General features: G+C 37.9%; 3 protein-coding genes and 1 non-coding gene across 5 annotated transcripts; 3 read left to right on the forward strand and 1 right to left on the reverse strand.

Moving 5' to 3' along the window:
- Positions 1-1,406: 1,406 nt before the first annotated feature.
- trnar-ccg lies at positions 1,407-1,479 on the forward strand. Its single transcript has one exon. It is a non-coding gene; the product is annotated as a tRNA-Arg (tRNA).
- Positions 1,480-1,659: 180 nt separating this feature from the next.
- Positions 1,660-6,114, reverse strand: zfand1 (zinc finger, AN1-type domain 1). The gene is made up of 8 exons (XM_044339570.1): positions 5,983-6,114; positions 4,719-4,761; positions 3,656-3,695; positions 3,392-3,519; positions 3,171-3,262; positions 2,857-2,975; positions 2,580-2,735; positions 1,660-1,916 (listed from the first exon to the last, which is right to left on the reverse strand). The coding sequence occupies exons 1-8, from the start codon at positions 6,035-6,037 to the stop codon at positions 1,740-1,742; spliced, it is 810 nt and encodes a 269-aa protein (XP_044195505.1). The 5' UTR covers positions 6,038-6,114; the 3' UTR covers positions 1,660-1,739.
- A 2,359-nt stretch (positions 6,115-8,473) lies between these two features.
- Positions 8,474-11,999, forward strand: chmp4c (charged multivesicular body protein 4C). The gene is made up of 5 exons (XM_044339571.1): positions 8,474-8,877; positions 9,457-9,634; positions 10,430-10,538; positions 10,696-10,822; positions 11,491-11,999. Exons 1-5 carry the CDS (start codon positions 8,643-8,645, stop codon positions 11,550-11,552), a joined length of 711 nt encoding a protein of 236 aa, XP_044195506.1. The 5' UTR covers positions 8,474-8,642; the 3' UTR covers positions 11,553-11,999.
- A 742-nt stretch (positions 12,000-12,741) lies between these two features.
- Positions 12,742-17,305, forward strand: LOC122972452 (GTPase IMAP family member 9). Of its 2 annotated transcripts, XM_044339569.1 has the most exons (3): positions 12,864-13,023; positions 14,157-14,930; positions 16,251-17,305. In XM_044339569.1, exons 1-3 carry the CDS (start codon positions 12,993-12,995, stop codon positions 16,253-16,255), a joined length of 810 nt encoding a protein of 269 aa, XP_044195504.1. In that variant the 5' UTR covers positions 12,864-12,992; the 3' UTR covers positions 16,256-17,305. The 2 variants fall into 2 exon arrangements, with proteins under 2 accessions (XP_044195503.1, XP_044195504.1); XM_044339568.1 differs by lacking the exon at positions 16,251-17,305 and having other exon boundaries at positions 12,742-13,023; positions 14,157-14,938.
- The last annotated feature ends 1,112 nt before the right edge of the window (positions 17,306-18,417 follow it).

An 18,417-nucleotide genomic window follows, 5' to 3' on the forward strand; every position in this document is an offset into this window, starting at 1 on the left:
TTTTTTTAGTGTTGCCTTTAAATTCAAGAGAATCAAGAGCTTTAATTGTTACATGCACAGCAACACAGCGGGTGTCAACATTGGCATCAACAGTGACTACTTTTAAATCACTTCTTAAAACCCATTTATATAGACTTACTCTTATGTGATGTCGTCTATTTATTCCTTTTACTTTTATTTATTTATATATGTTATTTACTGTCTTTTTAAAAAAAATCTTTCTTCGTCTTTTTGTCTTCTCTCTACTTTGTGCTTTGTCAGTCAAAGCACTTTGTACTTTGTTTTTAAAGATGCCATATAAATAAAGTTATTATTATATTGAAGGAAGTGAACTTTATCTTCTTCGAGCTTTACTTCCAATTAGATTATATAATAAAGTATTTACAGTTATAAAAAAGGAGATAGAGAGGAGAAAGATAAGAGAGAGACGAATTAAAATATATACATATATATATTATATTGCACATTGGTGGGCAAGTGCGGTAATACACATAAGTGGTAAATAGATTAATGGTGTATTGCACTTAAGTAATGGATGATAAATACTTCTGACAAAAATATAATATTGCCTAACAAGTAAGAGTGTGTGTGTGTTTGGTGGGGGTAAGTAAGTGTGCAAAAGAGGAAGAGAGAGCGAGAGGCTGTGTCTCTCTCTCTGTGTATGTGTGTGTGTGTGTTATTTATGTCTTGGCTGCTTTTAAGAGTTTAAGTTCACTATTTATCACTTGTGAGCAGAGGCTCTAGAACAGCCACTTAAAACCTTTAAAAATACTCTGCATATGTAGACTTTATTTACGCAGTCTGGCTGTTAAATTGTGAGTTTAAATTGTCTTGATTTCTATCTTTTCTTTATTAAATGGTCAAATTTGTATTTACTCCCATTTTTTTCTAGATTTTATTGGTTGTTTTTATGATTTCATTGCTTTAATATAAGCCCTTCATCTTTGTCTGGTTTGTTTTAACATTTTAGTGGATAATATAAATGTGACGTATTAAAATAAATGGAAAAAGACAGAAAAACCAGGCAAACGAAACCAAACAAACACACGGTACACAGACACAAAGACACACCTACACACACACACACACACACACACACACACATAAACGAAACCAAAAAAGGGACATTCGCCCTGTATCTTGTCAGATTTTATGTTTTAGGATCAAACACAGTACATTGCATTGAATTGAACGAAATATGCTGTCAGATTTCATTACAGACCGATAAACCTCAGGCACGTAGCAACAGCATAATGATGCGATGACATAAAATGCCCTGAAGGCAAGAGAAAGAATACCCTATTGGGTCCGGGTGAAAATGATGTGCTGCTCTTCTGTAAAATACTATTGTATTTAAATGATGTGTATAATTTCATTATTTGCTGTGAGGACAATACCTTCATATCGGCCCAGTGGCCTAATGGATAAGGCATCAGCCTCCGGAGCTGGGGATTGTGGGTTCAAGTCCCACCTGGGTCGTGAAATGTCTGATGACATGGTTTATAATGGAGCAGAAGTTCATTTATAAGCTTTGTGCAAAGTCTGCATTGTTGTAAATATGCTCATTACCCAACCTACATGTGATGTGCTGCATTATGCTATAAACCATGTAGTGTTTTTCTAAAAGCTGACAGTTCTGTATTCAGTCAAAGATCAATATTTCATGATACAGCATATTTTATTGACAGAAATACATCTTGCATACAGAAATCATCGGTGCAAAGGCTGCTGTTGATTAGTCAGGTCACTGTGACATAGTCAGAAACATCGTTCAGGCCTGTGCTCTCATTGTCCAGGTACTCCAGGATCACATTACCCCCATTGTACAGGGGAGTGTCTGGGTGAGCCAGCAGCGAGAGCAGGGTGTCATCCATACGGAAAGCCTCACCTGTCTGAGGGTGGCACAACCGCAGCTTCTGCAGAGCAACATGGAGAAGAGAAAAGCTGTTCAGACTTTGCCATTTAATTATGTTTGAAAAAAACAATCAGCCCTTTAAATTTAGCAAAATATGGAATTAATTTCTAATGATTTTAACGGAAACACTGGTTTTAAATGTTCAGAAGAGATGAGATGAGAAGATCGAGGAAAGCAGATGAGACCTCTGAAAAAAATTGAATACTCAGAGTGTTGTGCAAAATGATTTGGTGTTTCTTTCACCACCACGAGAACTAGAGCAAAAACATTAAACACTGGTGAACCACGCTTCCTGTGAGCATAGTTCTCGCTTGCTGCCGTCACATGCTGCAGGCAGGAAGGAGCTCACACCTGACACCTGCACTTTGTTTGTGCAAACAGGGTCCAACTATAGGTTGTCAATTATGAAGGAGACTTCGCTCTGCTGCAAACCTCATTAGTTTTAGGCTGCAGATGCAAGTGCACTTTTACATAAACTCTTATCTAAAATAGCTTAGATCAAAAATAAAATGAGGGCATTATTGTTGACAGTCCTTGTTTTACTTTGTTAGGGAGTGGAAGTTATGAAGAAGACAAGTAAGAGGTCATTTAGTGGTAGTTGTACTGTACATGTGTTAGTGAAATTTATTGTGATATCAGTGATTCTCCTCCTGCCATCTGTTACCTTAGCTGTCAGCACATTATTGTTGTTCTTGAGGCTAGCTAGGGAGGCTGCATAATCCACCACTTTTCCCACACTCCATTTGGAACAGAAGAACATGGGCTGGCTGGTGTTTTTTGATTCTTTAGGAAGATACACCTGGAAATAGGTTCTTTCTGTCTGGAAAGCCAAAAGGGACAGAAAATAATTAGTAGGACAAAACTAATAATAATAGAAAAATGCAAAGTTATACATTGTGTAAATGTATGCTATAGTGATAAAGTGATAGTGAGGATTTTACCTGTGGCAGTCCCTTGTCTCCTGCAGCGTGCAGCTTCAGTTTCATTAATGCTACCTTGGCTGCAGTTGCACTGTTCTTTGCTCCTCTGCGTCCTTTACTTTTGGATCCATCCTTTGACTCTGAGTTATCACAAGAGGGTGATACAAACATAATCCAAATGTAAGTGGGTTGAATAATACGAACAAATGTACATTAGTAATGACAGAAATGAGAGTATTTTGTTTAATACTGATCCCATGTGGACAAAAGAGGAATGACAGAAGAAAATCTAACTACAGTCAACATATCAGTGACTCTGCTTCGCTGTAACTGACCCACAATCTTTTGCACAAGCTCTTTGGTTGCTGCCATTCGAGGCTTTTGGACCTCCAACTTCTCACACTTGTGATCATCTTGATGACGATGGCTGAAAGTCAAGAACAACAAATTTGAACCTTTCACTTCTGGTTCACCTGTTCCACCGATGAAACAGTATTATAGATAATTATGTTGCTTTATAAGCCCTAGTAAAAGAGAGATAAAACTGTTAACCTACGCCAAACAGAAATGTTTTTCACACTGTGGACAAATTACAGGCAACAATTCTTTTCCCTTGCAGTCTTCAAATGAGCACGGATAACTTGTGCTGCCACCCACAGTCTGGGTTTCCCTTTTCACTGGCTCCTGCAAAATAATCAAAGGGAATACGGTTGAAAAAGAACACTGCTAGTATCTAAATAACTGAACAGAGGAAGAAATGTATTTGTCCTGATCTTATCAAAGAAGAACATTAAGCACATTTCATCAAAGTACAGCCTACCACTGAACACGAATGGGCCTCTCTGCTTCTGTGCTCAAGGCTGTAAGAGACAAAAGGATGCATATCTTTTATTGAAACGGACATAACATTCATAAGTGGAACTGTCTGCGGAGAAAAGTAACAAAGTATGTTTAGTCCTGTACCCACTTTACTGTACTTAATACAATTATGAAGTGCTTTTCATGAGTCCATTTTATGCAACCTTATACATTACCTTCACTACATTTCATAAGAGAATATTATAAGGATGCTATTACTGATTATCTTCATTATTGATAATTCTGCAGATATATTTTTTTGATTAATTAATAGTTTAGACTACGAAATGTGATAAAGTGATGAGAAATGAACATCACAACATCCTGAAGCCCAAAGTGACATCATCAAATAGCTTGTTTTGTTCAACCAACAGTCCAAAAGCCAAAAATACTCAGATTACAATCACATAAAACAGGAAGAAAATCCTTACAACTGAGAAGCTCAGACTAGGTAATGTTGACTAAAAGGATTAATCGACTATCAAAATAATGGCAGATACATTTTTTGTTGATGAACTAATCAATTAATTGACTAATTGACAAATCATATCATCTCTAAAATATTGTACTTTCTACTCTGCTGCTTTTACCCTTTCACCTGTAACTAACAGAGCCTGATCGATACTGAGTTTTTTATTTGATATTTGGGTTTTAAAAATCTGATAAATCACCCACTATATTTTTGATAAGGATGGAAAATTTGGTTAAATAGTGTCCAAGATATACACGGAGCAGGACATTTTACACTTGTAAAGTAAACTTGTCAGTACTCTCTGGAGAATAAATAATGTAATAGTGACTCTAGTATAGTGTCTAAATTACCTCCAGCATATATTTGGCATTTGTACACTGATATTGATATACTGTATCTAGGATGAGCCAGATTCAGCCCATAATATCAGCTGTGTCGATTAGTCGGGCTGTAGTTATTTTGAAAAATACTGTATTTTTTTTTTAAGTTACTAATCTGTATACCCCATCCACTTATAAAAGTCACATTAATTTCTGAGAAGGGGAATTCTTACCAGAAAACACCACTGCAAGAGTCACAGACAAAGGGAAGGAAATCTAGAAAAGGAACGGGAGGAGAACAAATTCAGTCAGGTTAGTTTCAAAGCCGAGTCTCACAGCAAAGCTCAACGCAGACAACTCATTAAATCAAAAAAAGTAGCGCACACCAGGATATTAGGATTGACACTATTTTATTAACGGATTACATTAAAAAACAAAAGGAGTGAACAACACGTTTCGCACGCTCCTTCATCAGATTCACTTTGCTGTATTTGCCCTGCATCAGCTGGCACCCATGAGAGAGGCTCTGCTGTGTGTGTGTGTGTGTTCAGTTTTTTGCAGACAACTCATTGTTTGCTATCCATTCAATTCAAAGGGGCTTTATTGGCATGGTAAACAAGGCATGTGTGAAATAAAAACAAAAAATGTAGTTACTATAAGTAAAGATCTACTAGAATAAATATGTGTAAACAGAATGTGTCACATTGCAACATCGAAGTCAAATATATAAATAGGAATAAGTAAAATTAACTTAAGATTGCAAACAGAAGAACTGTGATTTTGCTGTTAAATTATATATATATATATATATATATATATATATATACAGATAAGTAACGATAACTTAAAATAAAATGGAGAAATGTTGACATTGTAGTTAAAAAAATATAAACACACATAAGTGAGAAATGTAAACACTGCAACATTCTTTTTTATTATAAAGAAATGTATTTAAAGCTCTCTGTCAACACCTGTGAATGATCGCCATTGATCTGACATTAGAGTTTGGTACAGAAGACAAAGTTTTTTGTTTGTTTGCAACGTAGTTAATGTAAGAGGTTTTGTTCTTGTCTATGTTTGACAAATGTTTCACCACTGCAGCTGTATTTTGGTGTTTTACGCATGACACAAACAAACAATCAATCGATAACTAATGTAATAGGTATAAGATTGGATTGAGGTCTGCAATGTAACGCTTGTTATGGTACAAATAAATGATAAATAAACGTTTAATTAGGTAGATGCCAAAGTGACTGTGTCTGCTGACCCATTTAAATCTAGGCAGACAGTTTCTACACGATCAACTGTTTTACATAAGAAACGTTTTATTCGCAAATAACTGCACAAAGACAAATTTAACGGCGAGCTGACAGCTAGCTGGCAGGCTAACCGTGCTAAAAACAAACACTTTGTGTCATTCATAGTGACAAAACTGGCAGAGTAACGTCACATTGAAATATCTTCATTTATTGAAGCTCAGACAGAGGTGACACGGACCTTTCTGGTGGCAGGAATCGATCTGACAATGCTTCCCAATATCTAATTCAGCCATGAGTTAGCCGCAGCTACCAACACGAACTTTGACCCCTGCAAAGTGACGTCACAAGACGCGGATCTTTCGTTTTTTTTAACTTAAAAAGTATTTAAAGTAAGATTATCCTCGCTTTTTAGTCATAATTAGCGTACAAGTTTATATATTTATCAATTATAAAATAATTTAAAGTTTAATACAAATAAAAATAATTTATTGGCCTTTTTTTTAAAGCCTACTTTTTTTGTCAACTTTATTGAAAACAGTCAACTTAAAAAAAAACAGTAACATAGAAACACGTATGAAGAACAAAAAGAGGTAACAAAGTGCCAGGGAATTCAATTACGACATAATAAAATAAAATAATACTTAAAAAAATGGGAAGGGGGTGGACAAGGGGAGAAAGAGAGAGGACATATGGGGTGGAGGAGAGTTCACCAGGTCCACCCCAGTAATTAGCGTATCCACTTGGCTGTTCCCAGATAGACATGAGTATTCTGGAAAAGAAAAGAGAATGAAGAAAGAACGAAGTGGGAGTCAAAACAAGTATGTACTGGAGAAATAGTTATCACAATTATCTCAAAATCTACACAGATGGCTCTAAGAACAAACAGGAGCGTGTGGAAATTGGTGTGTATGTCCCTAGGTTTAAAATATATATCTCCAAAAGACTGTCTGACCAGTTATCAGTATATACAGCAAAAAGAGTGGCAGCCATTATTGGGTCACAGGGGTTTGAAGAGGTCAAACCTGATGGGGTGGTGGTGTGCAGATTCAATAGCCATCTTGGAAAGCATTCAGTCACCTTGTGAACTTTACCATAGTTTGCTAAGACTTCATAGAGGTGGTACAGATGTACAGTACCAGCGCATGAGGGGTTGAAAGGAAATGAGTGTGCCAACAAATTAAAAGTGCATTGCAAAAGGAAATAACAGTAACATTTCCACTTGGAAAAGGAGAAAGAAAAGCAGTGATTAATGGGAAAGGAATGCAGATATGGCAGAAGAGGTGGGAGGAAGATCAGAAAGGAAGGGGGTACCACAAAACACAAAAGTCAGTCATAACAAAGAACTATAAAGAAAGGAACAGAAGGAAGGAAATCATCGTAACAAGACTCAGATTGGATCATACAGGATTAAATGGCACTTTTGTTGTACTGGGGAAATGGCACAGTGACAAGTGTGGGAACTGTGGAGTCAAAGAAAACATTGAACATATCATATTGCATTGTGCCATATATGTATGGAAGCTTTTTGGCCTCTTTATTCAAATGACAATGAGGGATAGGAGTCACCAGGAAGACACTGAGGTTGGTGGGTAGAATTGAAGAAACAGGGTAAAATGCATAGACTGTACAAAAATAATGGATGTAGCCACTGTGATGTCACCCATTGGTTTGTGCACTCCTATTTTGAAACCTCGAGTTTATGGCAAGTCATTTTAACATTTAATAGCTAGACTGGATATGTACGGCAGATATCTGTAATTCAGTTATTATTATCAATTAAATGAACATTTCAGATATCCACAATGAAATTATTCCTAGGACAAGTGACGTCATTTTTGCCATTCATGTGTATTGGACTTTCAATTTCAGATATCCAGAATCACATAGAATTTTTACTAGGAAAAACTCCCATTTCAGATATATTCAATTTTACTAGTCATAATCATAAGGTTATCTGAGATTATTATTATCATCTAAGATCAGAAATTAATTTCAGATATCCAAAAAACAAAAAACATTACAAATATCCATAATGTAATTTTGAATATCCAAAAATACATTTTCACTGTTAAAAATGTTATTTTGGACATGTACAACTGCAATTTTACATGGAAAAATACAATTTAAAATCTTTTAATACATCCATGGTTAAACCATGGTTAAAACGGCTTGCCATACAGTCTATGCTACGAGTTTGGCATTTTGACCGTCGCCATCTTGGATTTTTGGAGCCAGAAGTGATGAAAAATGACCAGAGGGTGGCGCTGACCCTAACGCTAGCTGCTAGCTCGGTTAGCACAGTGCATTTACAGCCTGTAGTTAACTGTGATAATGCTAATGCTAATTTTTGCTAGCGAAAAACGGGCTTAAAGCCATTAAAACAAAATGTACTTACCGGAAAAAAACTGAACATTCGACTCTTAGATGTTCTTTTCATACTACCAAATGCCCAACAAGACTTTTTTAGTAGAACAAAATGTTACAGTTAACTTTCATGAACTGACGGCTCTATACTCTGTGTATCTGGGGTTACCATGGTTACGTCACGTAACCAACATTGTCGCCATGTACAGTAGATGCATGGATGTATTATAAAAGTAATTATTATACATCCATGAGTAGATGGCGATATGCAACGGTAAAGTTGTTTGCGATCCACCAGTAAATCGAGAGAAGAAGAAGAGGGAGGGCGTCAGGTGTCAAGACGTCACGCAGGTGTGGTGAAAGGTGCATTCACATTCACTGGCTAGTTTGAATTGAAAAGCACAAAGCCGTCGAGCCTGAAAATCTGCTCGCAACACACCCGCCTGTGGAAATATTTTGAAGCAGAACGGCTGCCCACTGGGAGAGTTCGTGTATGTTTTAGTTACGCAGGTGCACTGAAAAAAACAGCCAAAAATGAGCAAAATCTCGAAATTATTCAAGGGGAGCTCGAGCTCGAGTTCGAGTTCGAGTTCATCCAGCTCGTCCAAGTCCAAACACCACCGGTCGCGCGGAGGACCTTCACCCCAGGAGGCCATTCACAAACTCCGAGAGACCGAGGAAATGCTGACGAAGAAACAAGACTACCTGGAGAAGAGGATAGAGCAAGAAATTATGATCGCCAAGAAGAATGGCACAAAAAACAAGCGGGGTATGTTGTTATTCTGATCTGGAAAATGTGTGGACCAGCACTCACAAAGTATGCCCATAGGCACTTTATTTTGTGCACTAGGCCTTTACTTAAAATGAGTGTTGTTATCATTTCAAGAAGTTTTGGATGGCAAATATTACAATAAAAGTAACAAAAAAGTAACTAAAGCTGTCAAATAAATGTAGTGGAGTAGAAAGTACAGTATATCCCTCTGAAATGTAGTGGAAGTAGTGGAAGTATAAAGTAGCATCAAATGGAAATACTCAAGTTAAGTACAAGTGCCTCAAAACTGTACTAAATACAGTACTTGAGTAGTTAGTTATTTTCCACCACTGCAAGAAACACACGTTGTGTGTTAAGTGTGATTTCTTATGTGAAACTTTGAACATTGATTCCTTTGTGAACACCTAACACTAGAAGTTCTCACAAAATACACAATACAGTATCAGTCAAAAAAGTTTGGACACACCTTTCCATTCCCTTGAATGACATAGAGTGTCCAAACTGGTACAGTTGGTCTTGAAATAATCACCAAGAGTCACACTCAAGTCTACAATCTTTCACTCTCCTCTGCATCAGCTGCCCTGCAGGCCTTGAAGAGGAAGAAGCGTCTGGAGCAGCAGCTCACCCAGATCGATGGCACGCTCTCCACCATCGAGTTCCAGAGAGAAGCGTTGGAGAACTCGCACACCAACACAGAGGTCCTGAAGAACATGGGCTTCGCTGCCAAGGCCATGAAGAAAGTCCACGACAACATGTAAGAAGCTGACAAGATTAAACAAGCCTGTTAAAGACGTAAAATTGAAATGATAGCGTGACCTGTACGCCTTCCTCAAAAACTCTTGGCTTTGTTTGTTTTTGTCTTGACCTTGCAGATTGTTTAATTTGGCTTTTGGTGCAAAACCTAACAACAAAAACACATTTTGCAATTTGAAAGAAAGTAAAGAGCAAATTGTTTTTATCTTACCTTGATACTTTTCTTGTATTACAGATAAAAGGAAAACAATCAGATCAATGTTTACAAGGGCATGGTTGCTTTAAGTCAACTCCTTGAAGTGAGAAACAAAAGAAGGTTTAAATTTAAAGAGGCCATATCATGCACATTTCCATGACTATATTTATATTCTGGGGCTCTACTGGAATATCTTTGCATGATTTACAGTTAAAAAAACCTCTTAATTTATCTTATACTGGCTGATTATGCAGCTCCTCAGTTCAGCCTCTATCTGAAACAGGCCGTTTTAGCTCCTGTCTCTTTAAGGCCCCCCTTCCAATGAGCCCGCTCTGTTCTGATTGGTTAGGCTACGTAAACAATACATGTTTGAGCCCAAATCTGATCTGAAATATGAGAGTGGGCAACCCATGGAAAAACCTTAGCAACGAAGGCTACAGAACAGACCAGCAGGGAGCATTTCTTCATATGTTCACCTCAAGTTTTGGAACTTTTGACCATGTTTATCATTGACATCCGACATCAAACAGTATGAAAATAACAGAAAATCACAAAAAGCATGATATCTTAACTTTTACCTCTCTCTCTCCTCTTTTTCAGGGATATTGATAAGATAGACGACCTGATGCAGGATATCACAGAGCAGCAGGATGTGGCCCGGGAGATCAGTGAAGCTATCTCCGGACCTTTTGGCGAGACATTTGATGAGGTTGATATCTCAACCAGCTTTTGTTGCATTCCTTCATTCTTTCTGCTTTTTCATCTGACATTTTTTGACACAACACAGATTTTAAAATATGTTGTGTGATGCAAAACGAAATGCAGCTGCAAGCTCCTAATCTTGCATACTATGTATGTTTTCTTAGGATGAACTGCTGGCTGAGCTGGCAGAGCTGGAACAGGAGGACCTTGAGGACAGCATGAGGAGTATGGGCGGGCTGCCCAGCGTGCCCACCTCCAAACTGCCGTCGGCACGGCCCAGTCAGCGCGCAAGTACGTACAACATTGCGAGTAGCTACAATGTTAGAGCTACAACAATTACTGTTTCAAATTTTACTTCCCACTTTCACATTTTTAGCAAAATATAGAGTTTAGAAATGAATCAGTCTGACAGTTGTTGTTGGAGAAGCATCCAAACTGACATGCCACTGCTAAAACTAAAAGCATGTGGCTGATGATGATGATGATGTTGAATTGTTCATCATTTCTCCAGTAAGAATACAGAATTTTTACTTGTTTCAACTTCTCAAAGATGAAAATTTCCTCCTTTCTTTGTTAGCATATCAATGATCTCTTAATAACCTTTGAGGTTTTTGACATTTGGTGAGATAAAATCAGCAATTGCTTTGGGCTCAAATAATAGAATAACAAATAACTTAATTATTTTTTAAAATGCTTAATGCTTAATACTTTAAATAAAATTTAAAGATTTTTGGGGCATTTTATGCCTTTATTTGGTATTGATTCTGGAGAGGTGACAGGAAATGACTAGGGCATCTCTTTAAACATATTCAAAGATTAATAATTAATCCATTAGTGGGGAAAATAATCAGTATTGCTATCAATAATGAAATGAGTCCTTAGCTACAGCCTTAACCCTGACAAAAGCTCCAATAATAATTTGATATTAATAATTGTTAACTGTTTCCTTCTTTTTACAGCCACCAAGAAAAGGGTTGAAGATGATGACGACATGCGTATGCTGGCATCATGGGCAACTTAAGTACATTAAAGCAACCTCTTGCTATAAAGTGACAAACAAAAACCTCTTTTTAAATAGCTTTTTCTAACATTTTTTATTTTTTTTTTAGGCAAAATGAAGAGCATTGTATTTTTAAAATAAGCTTTATCACCTTGTAATAACACATTACAGGTTATATTTATCAAGAAATTAATTTTTTTAAGTGAAGGAATCAACAAACTGAAATTTCAGATATGTTCTGTCTCTTTTCTTTTCTGTTTCCTTTTCTTTTTATTTGTCATTTTTACCTAACCTGCTCAGAATGTACTGAGATGTAATGAAGGCATAACCGGGATATGACGTTTTCAACACACTGAGCAGATGTGCTTTATTGCATGTCATTCAGCTGTAAATAAACTCAGACTACGCATTAACATTGTACATATATTACTTTTTGGATGTTCAACAAATAAAGACACTCTCCTAATAGTATTGCCTAATATATTATGTCAGACAGTGCATTTATGTGTTGTTCCTTGTGTCCTGTGTGCCTGAGATAACAGCTTAGTATAGACTATCTGTGTCCCCACATCTTTTGAAAACACATTTTATTGTTCTAAATATTCCTCTATCTGCACTTTTATACACATTGTCAACTTTTTTTATTTGCAACTCTTTTTACTGGGGTTGAGAGAAACATACAGTTGAACAATAGTAAGAAGTAGTTTTAGTACAGTTATTAAGAGATGAGAATAAAAAAAAAAACAAAGACAAATCAGTTTTACAGGTGAATTATACACGTATGGGGGAAAAAGCAGTATTGCAAATGAGTATGCAATACTTTAATTTATTGCAAGTTCAGTTCAAATATAGACAAAAGGAACATGTATAAGACAATATTGAATTAGATACAAGTAAAAAGGGAATAATGGAGTGAGAGAGTAAACACAAGAAAAACTGGAGAAAAAATGTAAGTGGGTGTCGAATAGGACAATAATGCTTTTGTGAATCATGTTTAAACCAGGTCAGTTTGTTGGAAGTGATAGCACACTGTTATTGAAGTGGTCAATAAAGGGTTGCTACATCTGGTAGAATTTGTCTTCACGCCCTGTCAATGAGAATTTAATTCTTTCCAGATGCAGATGTTGCTTAATATGTCAGAGTGTGTTTGGAGCCTGTTTGCTTCCAGTTCAGTAATATCAGTCTGCGTAGTAGACGGGTTACAAGTTATCATGTTATATTGAAAGCTGATCAGCACAAAATCAGATCCTTTGATTAGGATCAAGTCTTTCCACGACGTCACGTTGTAAACTTTTACTTTTATTTTTTTGTTATCTTATGTCCGGGGTTTTATTTTGACAGATCTGACCGGAAATACGTTACTTCTGTCAGCAGGTAGGAGGAAGTCTTTCTCCGGCGAGCTAGCCGCCCAAAGTCAAATAAGACCTTAATAAGTATAAAATCTGTCATTAAACACGGACTATGGCAGCGAATAGACCGTCACAGACGGAAGGTGAGTCAATCACTTAATGCTCTTCGTAAAACTGAAGCTAAATTGTGAGTTATCCAACAATTACGGCGAGTTTCCGCGGCTGTTGAAATGAGCGCTCAGTTGGCAGATTGTCTCCACGCTAAACGAAACACCGGACATTGACACGTTTCACACGTAACGTTACTAAGTTATGTGACAGAGGGTATTGGAAACATTTGACGTGTGTTCATACTTTTCTTGTAGTGTTATTAACTAGCTGTTACGACTATATCACCATTTGTCATAAGCTATGTTAAATAACTGGCTTTCAGTAAGTTACATTATTATAACGCTACTAACTCACTACAATAAAGTTGATATTCTCAAAACAACAATATGAACAAACCACCTGTCTATTCAGGAGAGTAATATTTAAATAATAAATTGTCACAACATATAAGAAAAAGACCAAATATGGACTATAAATTAATAACGTTTTGTCTTTGAAGTGGTAGCTCAAAGGTTAACACATGAACTAGTGTGAAACTGAAACAATTATTCTATGAATCGAGTTGTTGCTCAAGTTGCTGAAGTTTTTCATAATTATTTAAATCTTTTTAAAGCAAAAATGACTATTAACGATGATTAATTGGTTTCAGGATATTTGCTGGTTGTCAATGGTAGAAAAGTGTACATCTTGGGGTTGAGGACTGTTTCATTAAATTAATCACCAAATATTTTGATAATTGATTAATCGTTTGGAGTCATTTTTAAGAAGGAAATGTCCTAATTTTCTGGTTCTCAGTGTGAATATGTTCTTGTGTCTTTAGTCTCTTATGACAGTAAACTGAATATCTTTTGGTTTTAAACTGTTAGTCAGGACAAAACAAGAAATTTAAAGACGTCATCTTTGTTTATGGGAAACAGTGATCGACATGTTTCACCATTTTCTGCCATTTTATAGACTAAACAACAAATCAATAATAATAATAATAACCGTCAGTTGCAGCCCTACATCAAAGATACACCTTAACCTGTGCTTTGGGCATTTATCACTATTTTCTGACAGTTGACAATTTGATAATGAAATTAATTGTTAGTTGCAGCCATAAAATGGTGTATAAACTCTTTTTAAGATATACCATCACTGACTTTTTTCCATTCAACGAGCACAGCTGGAGACAGCCCTGGACCAGACGACGAGGCCAGAAAAGCAGCAATAGCAGCAGCCAAGCTGGCCAACCGCCTGCCTGAGATTCGTCTGGTGGTACTCGGCTGGCGGTGGCCGGGGAAGAGCCTGACGGGCAACACCATCATAGGCCGAGAGGAGTTTCGCTTGGAACGAGCCGCTGAATTCTGTGTGAAGAGGGAGACGGAGGTGCTGGAGCGGCAGGTGATTGTGGTGGACACTCCAGGCTGGTTCTCCACCCAGGATACACCACCGTCCTACAAGCAGGAGTTAGTCAGAGGAGCCTCTCTTTGTCCTCCGGGTCCCCACGCCTTCCTGCTGGTCATCCCCGTGGGCATGTTCACAGAGGTGGACCGCGCTCGCATCGAGGAGCATGTGAGCCTCTTTGGGGAGGGAGTGTGGAAGCAAACGATTGTGGTGTTCACCTGGGCCGAAGTGCTGAGGAACATTTCCATCGAGAGGTACATTCGCAGGGAGGGCAAGGAGCTGCAGTGGGTGCTGGAGAAGTGCAAACGGAGGTATTTTGTTATTAATAACTGCATATTCGGGGAGCACCCCCAAGTAGGACGCTTATTGGAGAGGGTGGAGAAGATGGTGGCAGAGGAAGGAGGATACTACAACCCAGAGGAGGTGGAGAAGGAGAAGAAACCCCTGGATAAGAACCAGAATCCAGCCAGAGAGGTGCGGGAGCTCGGGGCACGGCCCAAACAGAACTCTGCGCTGAGTTTGTCCAAAGCCATGGAGGTGGAGTCGCTTTCTAGTGAGTGATGTGTTTATCTTGTCGCACAAGCAAGTTTGTGAGGGTCTGACTTTTTTGAAAGAATGTTTTTGGATATGAATATGAGCAGTAGTGTTTCTCCTGCTGGCCCCGCCCGCGAGTTCCCACCAGGCTCATATACTTTTCTTGAGTCGAGAAAAGCGATTTAAAAATCTGTGACATCATCATTATGTAGAGTTTTACAAATATAAAACCTCCAGGGATCAAAAGTTCACAACAGAACGAGTCATAATTGACCTTGTTTGCAGTTTGAAGTGTCCTGTCAACAGTTTTACAGACGTCTCTTTATACAAGGGTGGTCTATGGGGAAAATGCTTTTTGGGCCACAGGGGGAGTGGCCACTGGGAAAAATTGGCTGCAAGGCTGAGCAGCAGAGCCCCATCCAGCTCTAATAATACATCCATGGATACTACAAGCAATGCAGCCCACACATTTCATCATTCCTCACACCCCAGGCCCCAAACAAACAAAAAACACAGCAACAACAAAAAACAGCACTTCAATTATATACAGTAAACCAAAATGAAGTCCATTAAATAATATTTTTATAACAAAACCTTACTCTTTTTTTGCATTTTCCAAATGCAAGATAAAATGTGACCAAAAATCATAGAAAGTGTGTCCATAGTATGTTTTCCAATATCAGCTAAGGGTGAGAAAATAAGATATTTGATCAAGAAATAAATAAAAAGTTGGAGCAGCTAAAATAAACAAGGATTCAATTGAATTTAAGTATCGAGCATGTATTTAGTTATATATTAGATATTGAGTTGTGTAAGATAGTAATGAATTAGCTTCTTTAATTTTATTGCTTGTAAATGGGAAATGAACTCTGTTAAAGGAGGATGTTTGTCTTATTTAAAGACTATTTACACGAACTTGAGACTTAAACTCCCTGAAAAACAAAATGTCCTGAACGAGTAAACAAAAACTCACATTTTGTAAGAATCCCTTCCTTGTGCCTCTCCTATTTGATCAAACAATTATTGCCTCAATCACTGTGTTGCGTATGTCCCTTTCCAACATCCTGTTACAACAGATAATGCGTCATATTAAGGAAGTGAAGATTTAATGTCAGGAGGCCTTTAATGTAGATGCATTTGTTCTTTGATGTTATCAATACTCGGTGCCAGGCTGGTATGCGGGTGGTTTAGATTGCAGCAGTGATGGTGCACCACGAATCTGCACACTCTCACTAATGTTTTCCTTCTGATTCATCAGTTTAGCAGAACACATGAGAATTAAGTCTGTATATGTGTAAAAAGGAGCCCTGTTAACGTTGCGCTATGTGTTTGATTCCAGATTAACCGGACATTTTAGGCTGATGGACCCTCTAAACCACGACTAACGGAGCCACACTGAACTGATGGCGAAGCTGCTTATTTGACAAGACAGAAAAGAGACGAGTGTAATTAACTGAAAGGTTACTGAACGGACAAATCAGATTTATTTTATTTATTTTTGAATCAAAAAAAAAAAAAAAATGTTATTGTGTTTTAGTCGTGTATGACGCAGTATCTTCTCACTGTGACGATATGAGGGGCCTTTTTTTCCACACTGTCCAAAGATTTATACTCCCCTGTTTTAACATGTGATAAATGACATTATGAATTGTAGTTTGGGAAGTTGGTATCGGGGTGATGTGATGGGATGGACATTTTTGATTTAATACTAAAAAAAAAAAAGAAACACAACCTGTTACATACAGAAGGTAAACATCATTATTTTAAACCCAATGTGCACACTCCTGAGTCTTGGCGGACAGCAACGGCAGAACTGCACTACTAAATTGTTCCTATAATATTCTGTCAATGACTGTTGAGGGAATTGCTTTTTTTTTTTCTTTCCTCGTTTGTTGTGACCAAACTGTAAATGCTTTCCTCTTGCTTGCGATGTTTATGACACACTCGGTGTACAGTTATAAAGCACTTGAGCGGTTATTGATTTTTTTTTTGTCTGTTGTCTCTATAGTTGGCCTTGAAGCAGGGATCAGATGTTTATGTCGCTCTGTGGCAGAGGGACACATTTGAGGCAGGGGTGCACTACCGTTTTCATTAAATCTGTGGTAAATTCTGGTTCAAAAGTCAGTACACAAGTGGTAGGGAGGTGAGTTACTTTACTTTTGTTGCCTACTTTCCTGCTGCTTTTCCTGTGGGCTCTACAGAAACAGTATCCATGATAAAAGTGTTTCTGGCAGCTACCTCTACAGGACATGAGAGGATCGATTTTTTTTTTTTTTAAGGCGGCGCCGAATGACAGGAGTCTAAGATTTCAGTGCAGTAAAACCCAGAGAGGCTGTACACAAGGACCTTTGCATTGTGTTGTCTTCCTTTTATTAAACCACCCTTTGAACTACTCGCTGAAGTGCCTTCTCATAAAATCTGCTCTCTTACTGGCTGTCACTCCCACCAAGTTGGCTGCTGATATACTGTACGTGACCTCTCAAGATGTGAGCAGTGTGATTTCCTGACGTAGTTCTTCTTTTTTGTTGCAAAAGCTCCTATGTGTTCTATGTAATTAAACTCTGGTGCCTTAAGTTATTGTACAAAGAAAAATGAGACAACCCTAGTGAAAAGTGGTGTAGTTTTTGACCTCCAGCAGTTTCCACAAGCAGTATACAAGACTCGTCGGCTCTTGGTTTGCTATGGTGAGTGAAGACGGTGAGTAGGATTGTGGTCAGGTGAGGGGAAGCAGAGGCTTTCTTTTAGGTTTGTGCATATCTGCGTAGATCTTAAGCATGAACTCGGTGAAATAAGGGCAGATTCTCCTCATTTAAGGGCTCTTCTGTAGGCAGTCAGCTGGGAAGAGTCACCTGCTCTGGACAGACTCAAACTTCACATCAGGAGGATATCAGATCTGAGGATATCACAGCCTTCCTTTAAAGGCTCACTAACCTTTTCAACAGGATGAATCAGGTGCTCTGTTTAGGGAAAACACACAACAAAGGTTATGTAGGTGGTTGTTTCACTTTAAAACAGCGAGTGAGTCTATGCCGGCATAAACAAGTACTCATTGTAGTGAACTCTTGCCTTGCACATATCCCTCTGCCTCTGTGGTTAGCAGTATAACCACCAATGTTTGTCAGTTCCTTGGGGCTCTTGTGAGCATGATAGTTTTAGTTAGCCTGTAGGTGTAAATCTGGTACGAGTATTGAAGACCCTGCTTGATAATGAATGCCTTAAATCTTTTATGTGTAAATGTCAAACGTCATTTCTCACTCTTGGCCTTCGGTCTGCTGGTTTTTATTGTAGCAGTTAAATCTGGACCTATTTTCCCTGGGAAACAATTACCAAAATGGTTGGATAGAAACCCAGCAGGGCTCTAAACGTGCAAATATTTAGAAAAACTAACTTTAAGCCATTTCGTTGTAAGAATGTTGTAGTTTGAGCCGTTTCTTAAAAGCTGTCGCTGTTTTTTGCATGAATGTGTTTATACTCACTATAAAGTAATGCTGTATACTCAGATATGC

Source organism: Thunnus albacares, chromosome 21 (genome assembly GCF_914725855.1).
Source record: "Thunnus albacares chromosome 21, fThuAlb1.1, whole genome shotgun sequence".
Classification (NCBI taxonomy): Eukaryota; Metazoa; Chordata; class Actinopteri; order Scombriformes; family Scombridae; genus Thunnus; species Thunnus albacares.

What these genes read in the sequence shown, in the direction of transcription:
- zfand1 (XM_044339570.1), bottom strand. Translation starts at nt 6,037, where the DNA reads ATGGCTGAATTAGATATTGGGAAGCATTGTCAGATCGATTCCTGCCAC. An exon ending in GAAAAACATTTCTGTTTGGC is followed by an intron (nt 3,263 to 3,391) that starts GTAGGTTAACAG and finishes CTTGACTTTCAG; the next exon opens with CCATCGTCATCAAGATGATC. An exon ending in GAGACAAGGGACTGCCACAG is followed by an intron (nt 2,736 to 2,856) that starts GTAAAATCCTCA and finishes TTGGCTTTCCAG; the next exon opens with ACAGAAAGAACCTATTTCCA.
- chmp4c (XM_044339571.1), top strand. Translation starts at nt 8,643, where the DNA reads ATGAGCAAAATCTCGAAATTATTCAAGGGGAGCTCGAGCTCGAGTTCG. An exon ending in TTGGCGAGACATTTGATGAG is followed by an intron (nt 10,539 to 10,695) that starts GTTGATATCTCA and finishes ATGTTTTCTTAG; the next exon opens with GATGAACTGCTGGCTGAGCT. An exon ending in ACGGCCCAGTCAGCGCGCAA is followed by an intron (nt 10,823 to 11,490) that starts GTACGTACAACA and finishes TTCTTTTTACAG; the next exon opens with CCACCAAGAAAAGGGTTGAA.
- LOC122972452 (XM_044339568.1), top strand. Translation starts at nt 12,993, where the DNA reads ATGGCAGCGAATAGACCGTCACAGACGGAAG. An exon ending in TAGACCGTCACAGACGGAAG is followed by an intron (nt 13,024 to 14,156) that starts GTGAGTCAATCA and finishes CAACGAGCACAG; the next exon opens with CTGGAGACAGCCCTGGACCA.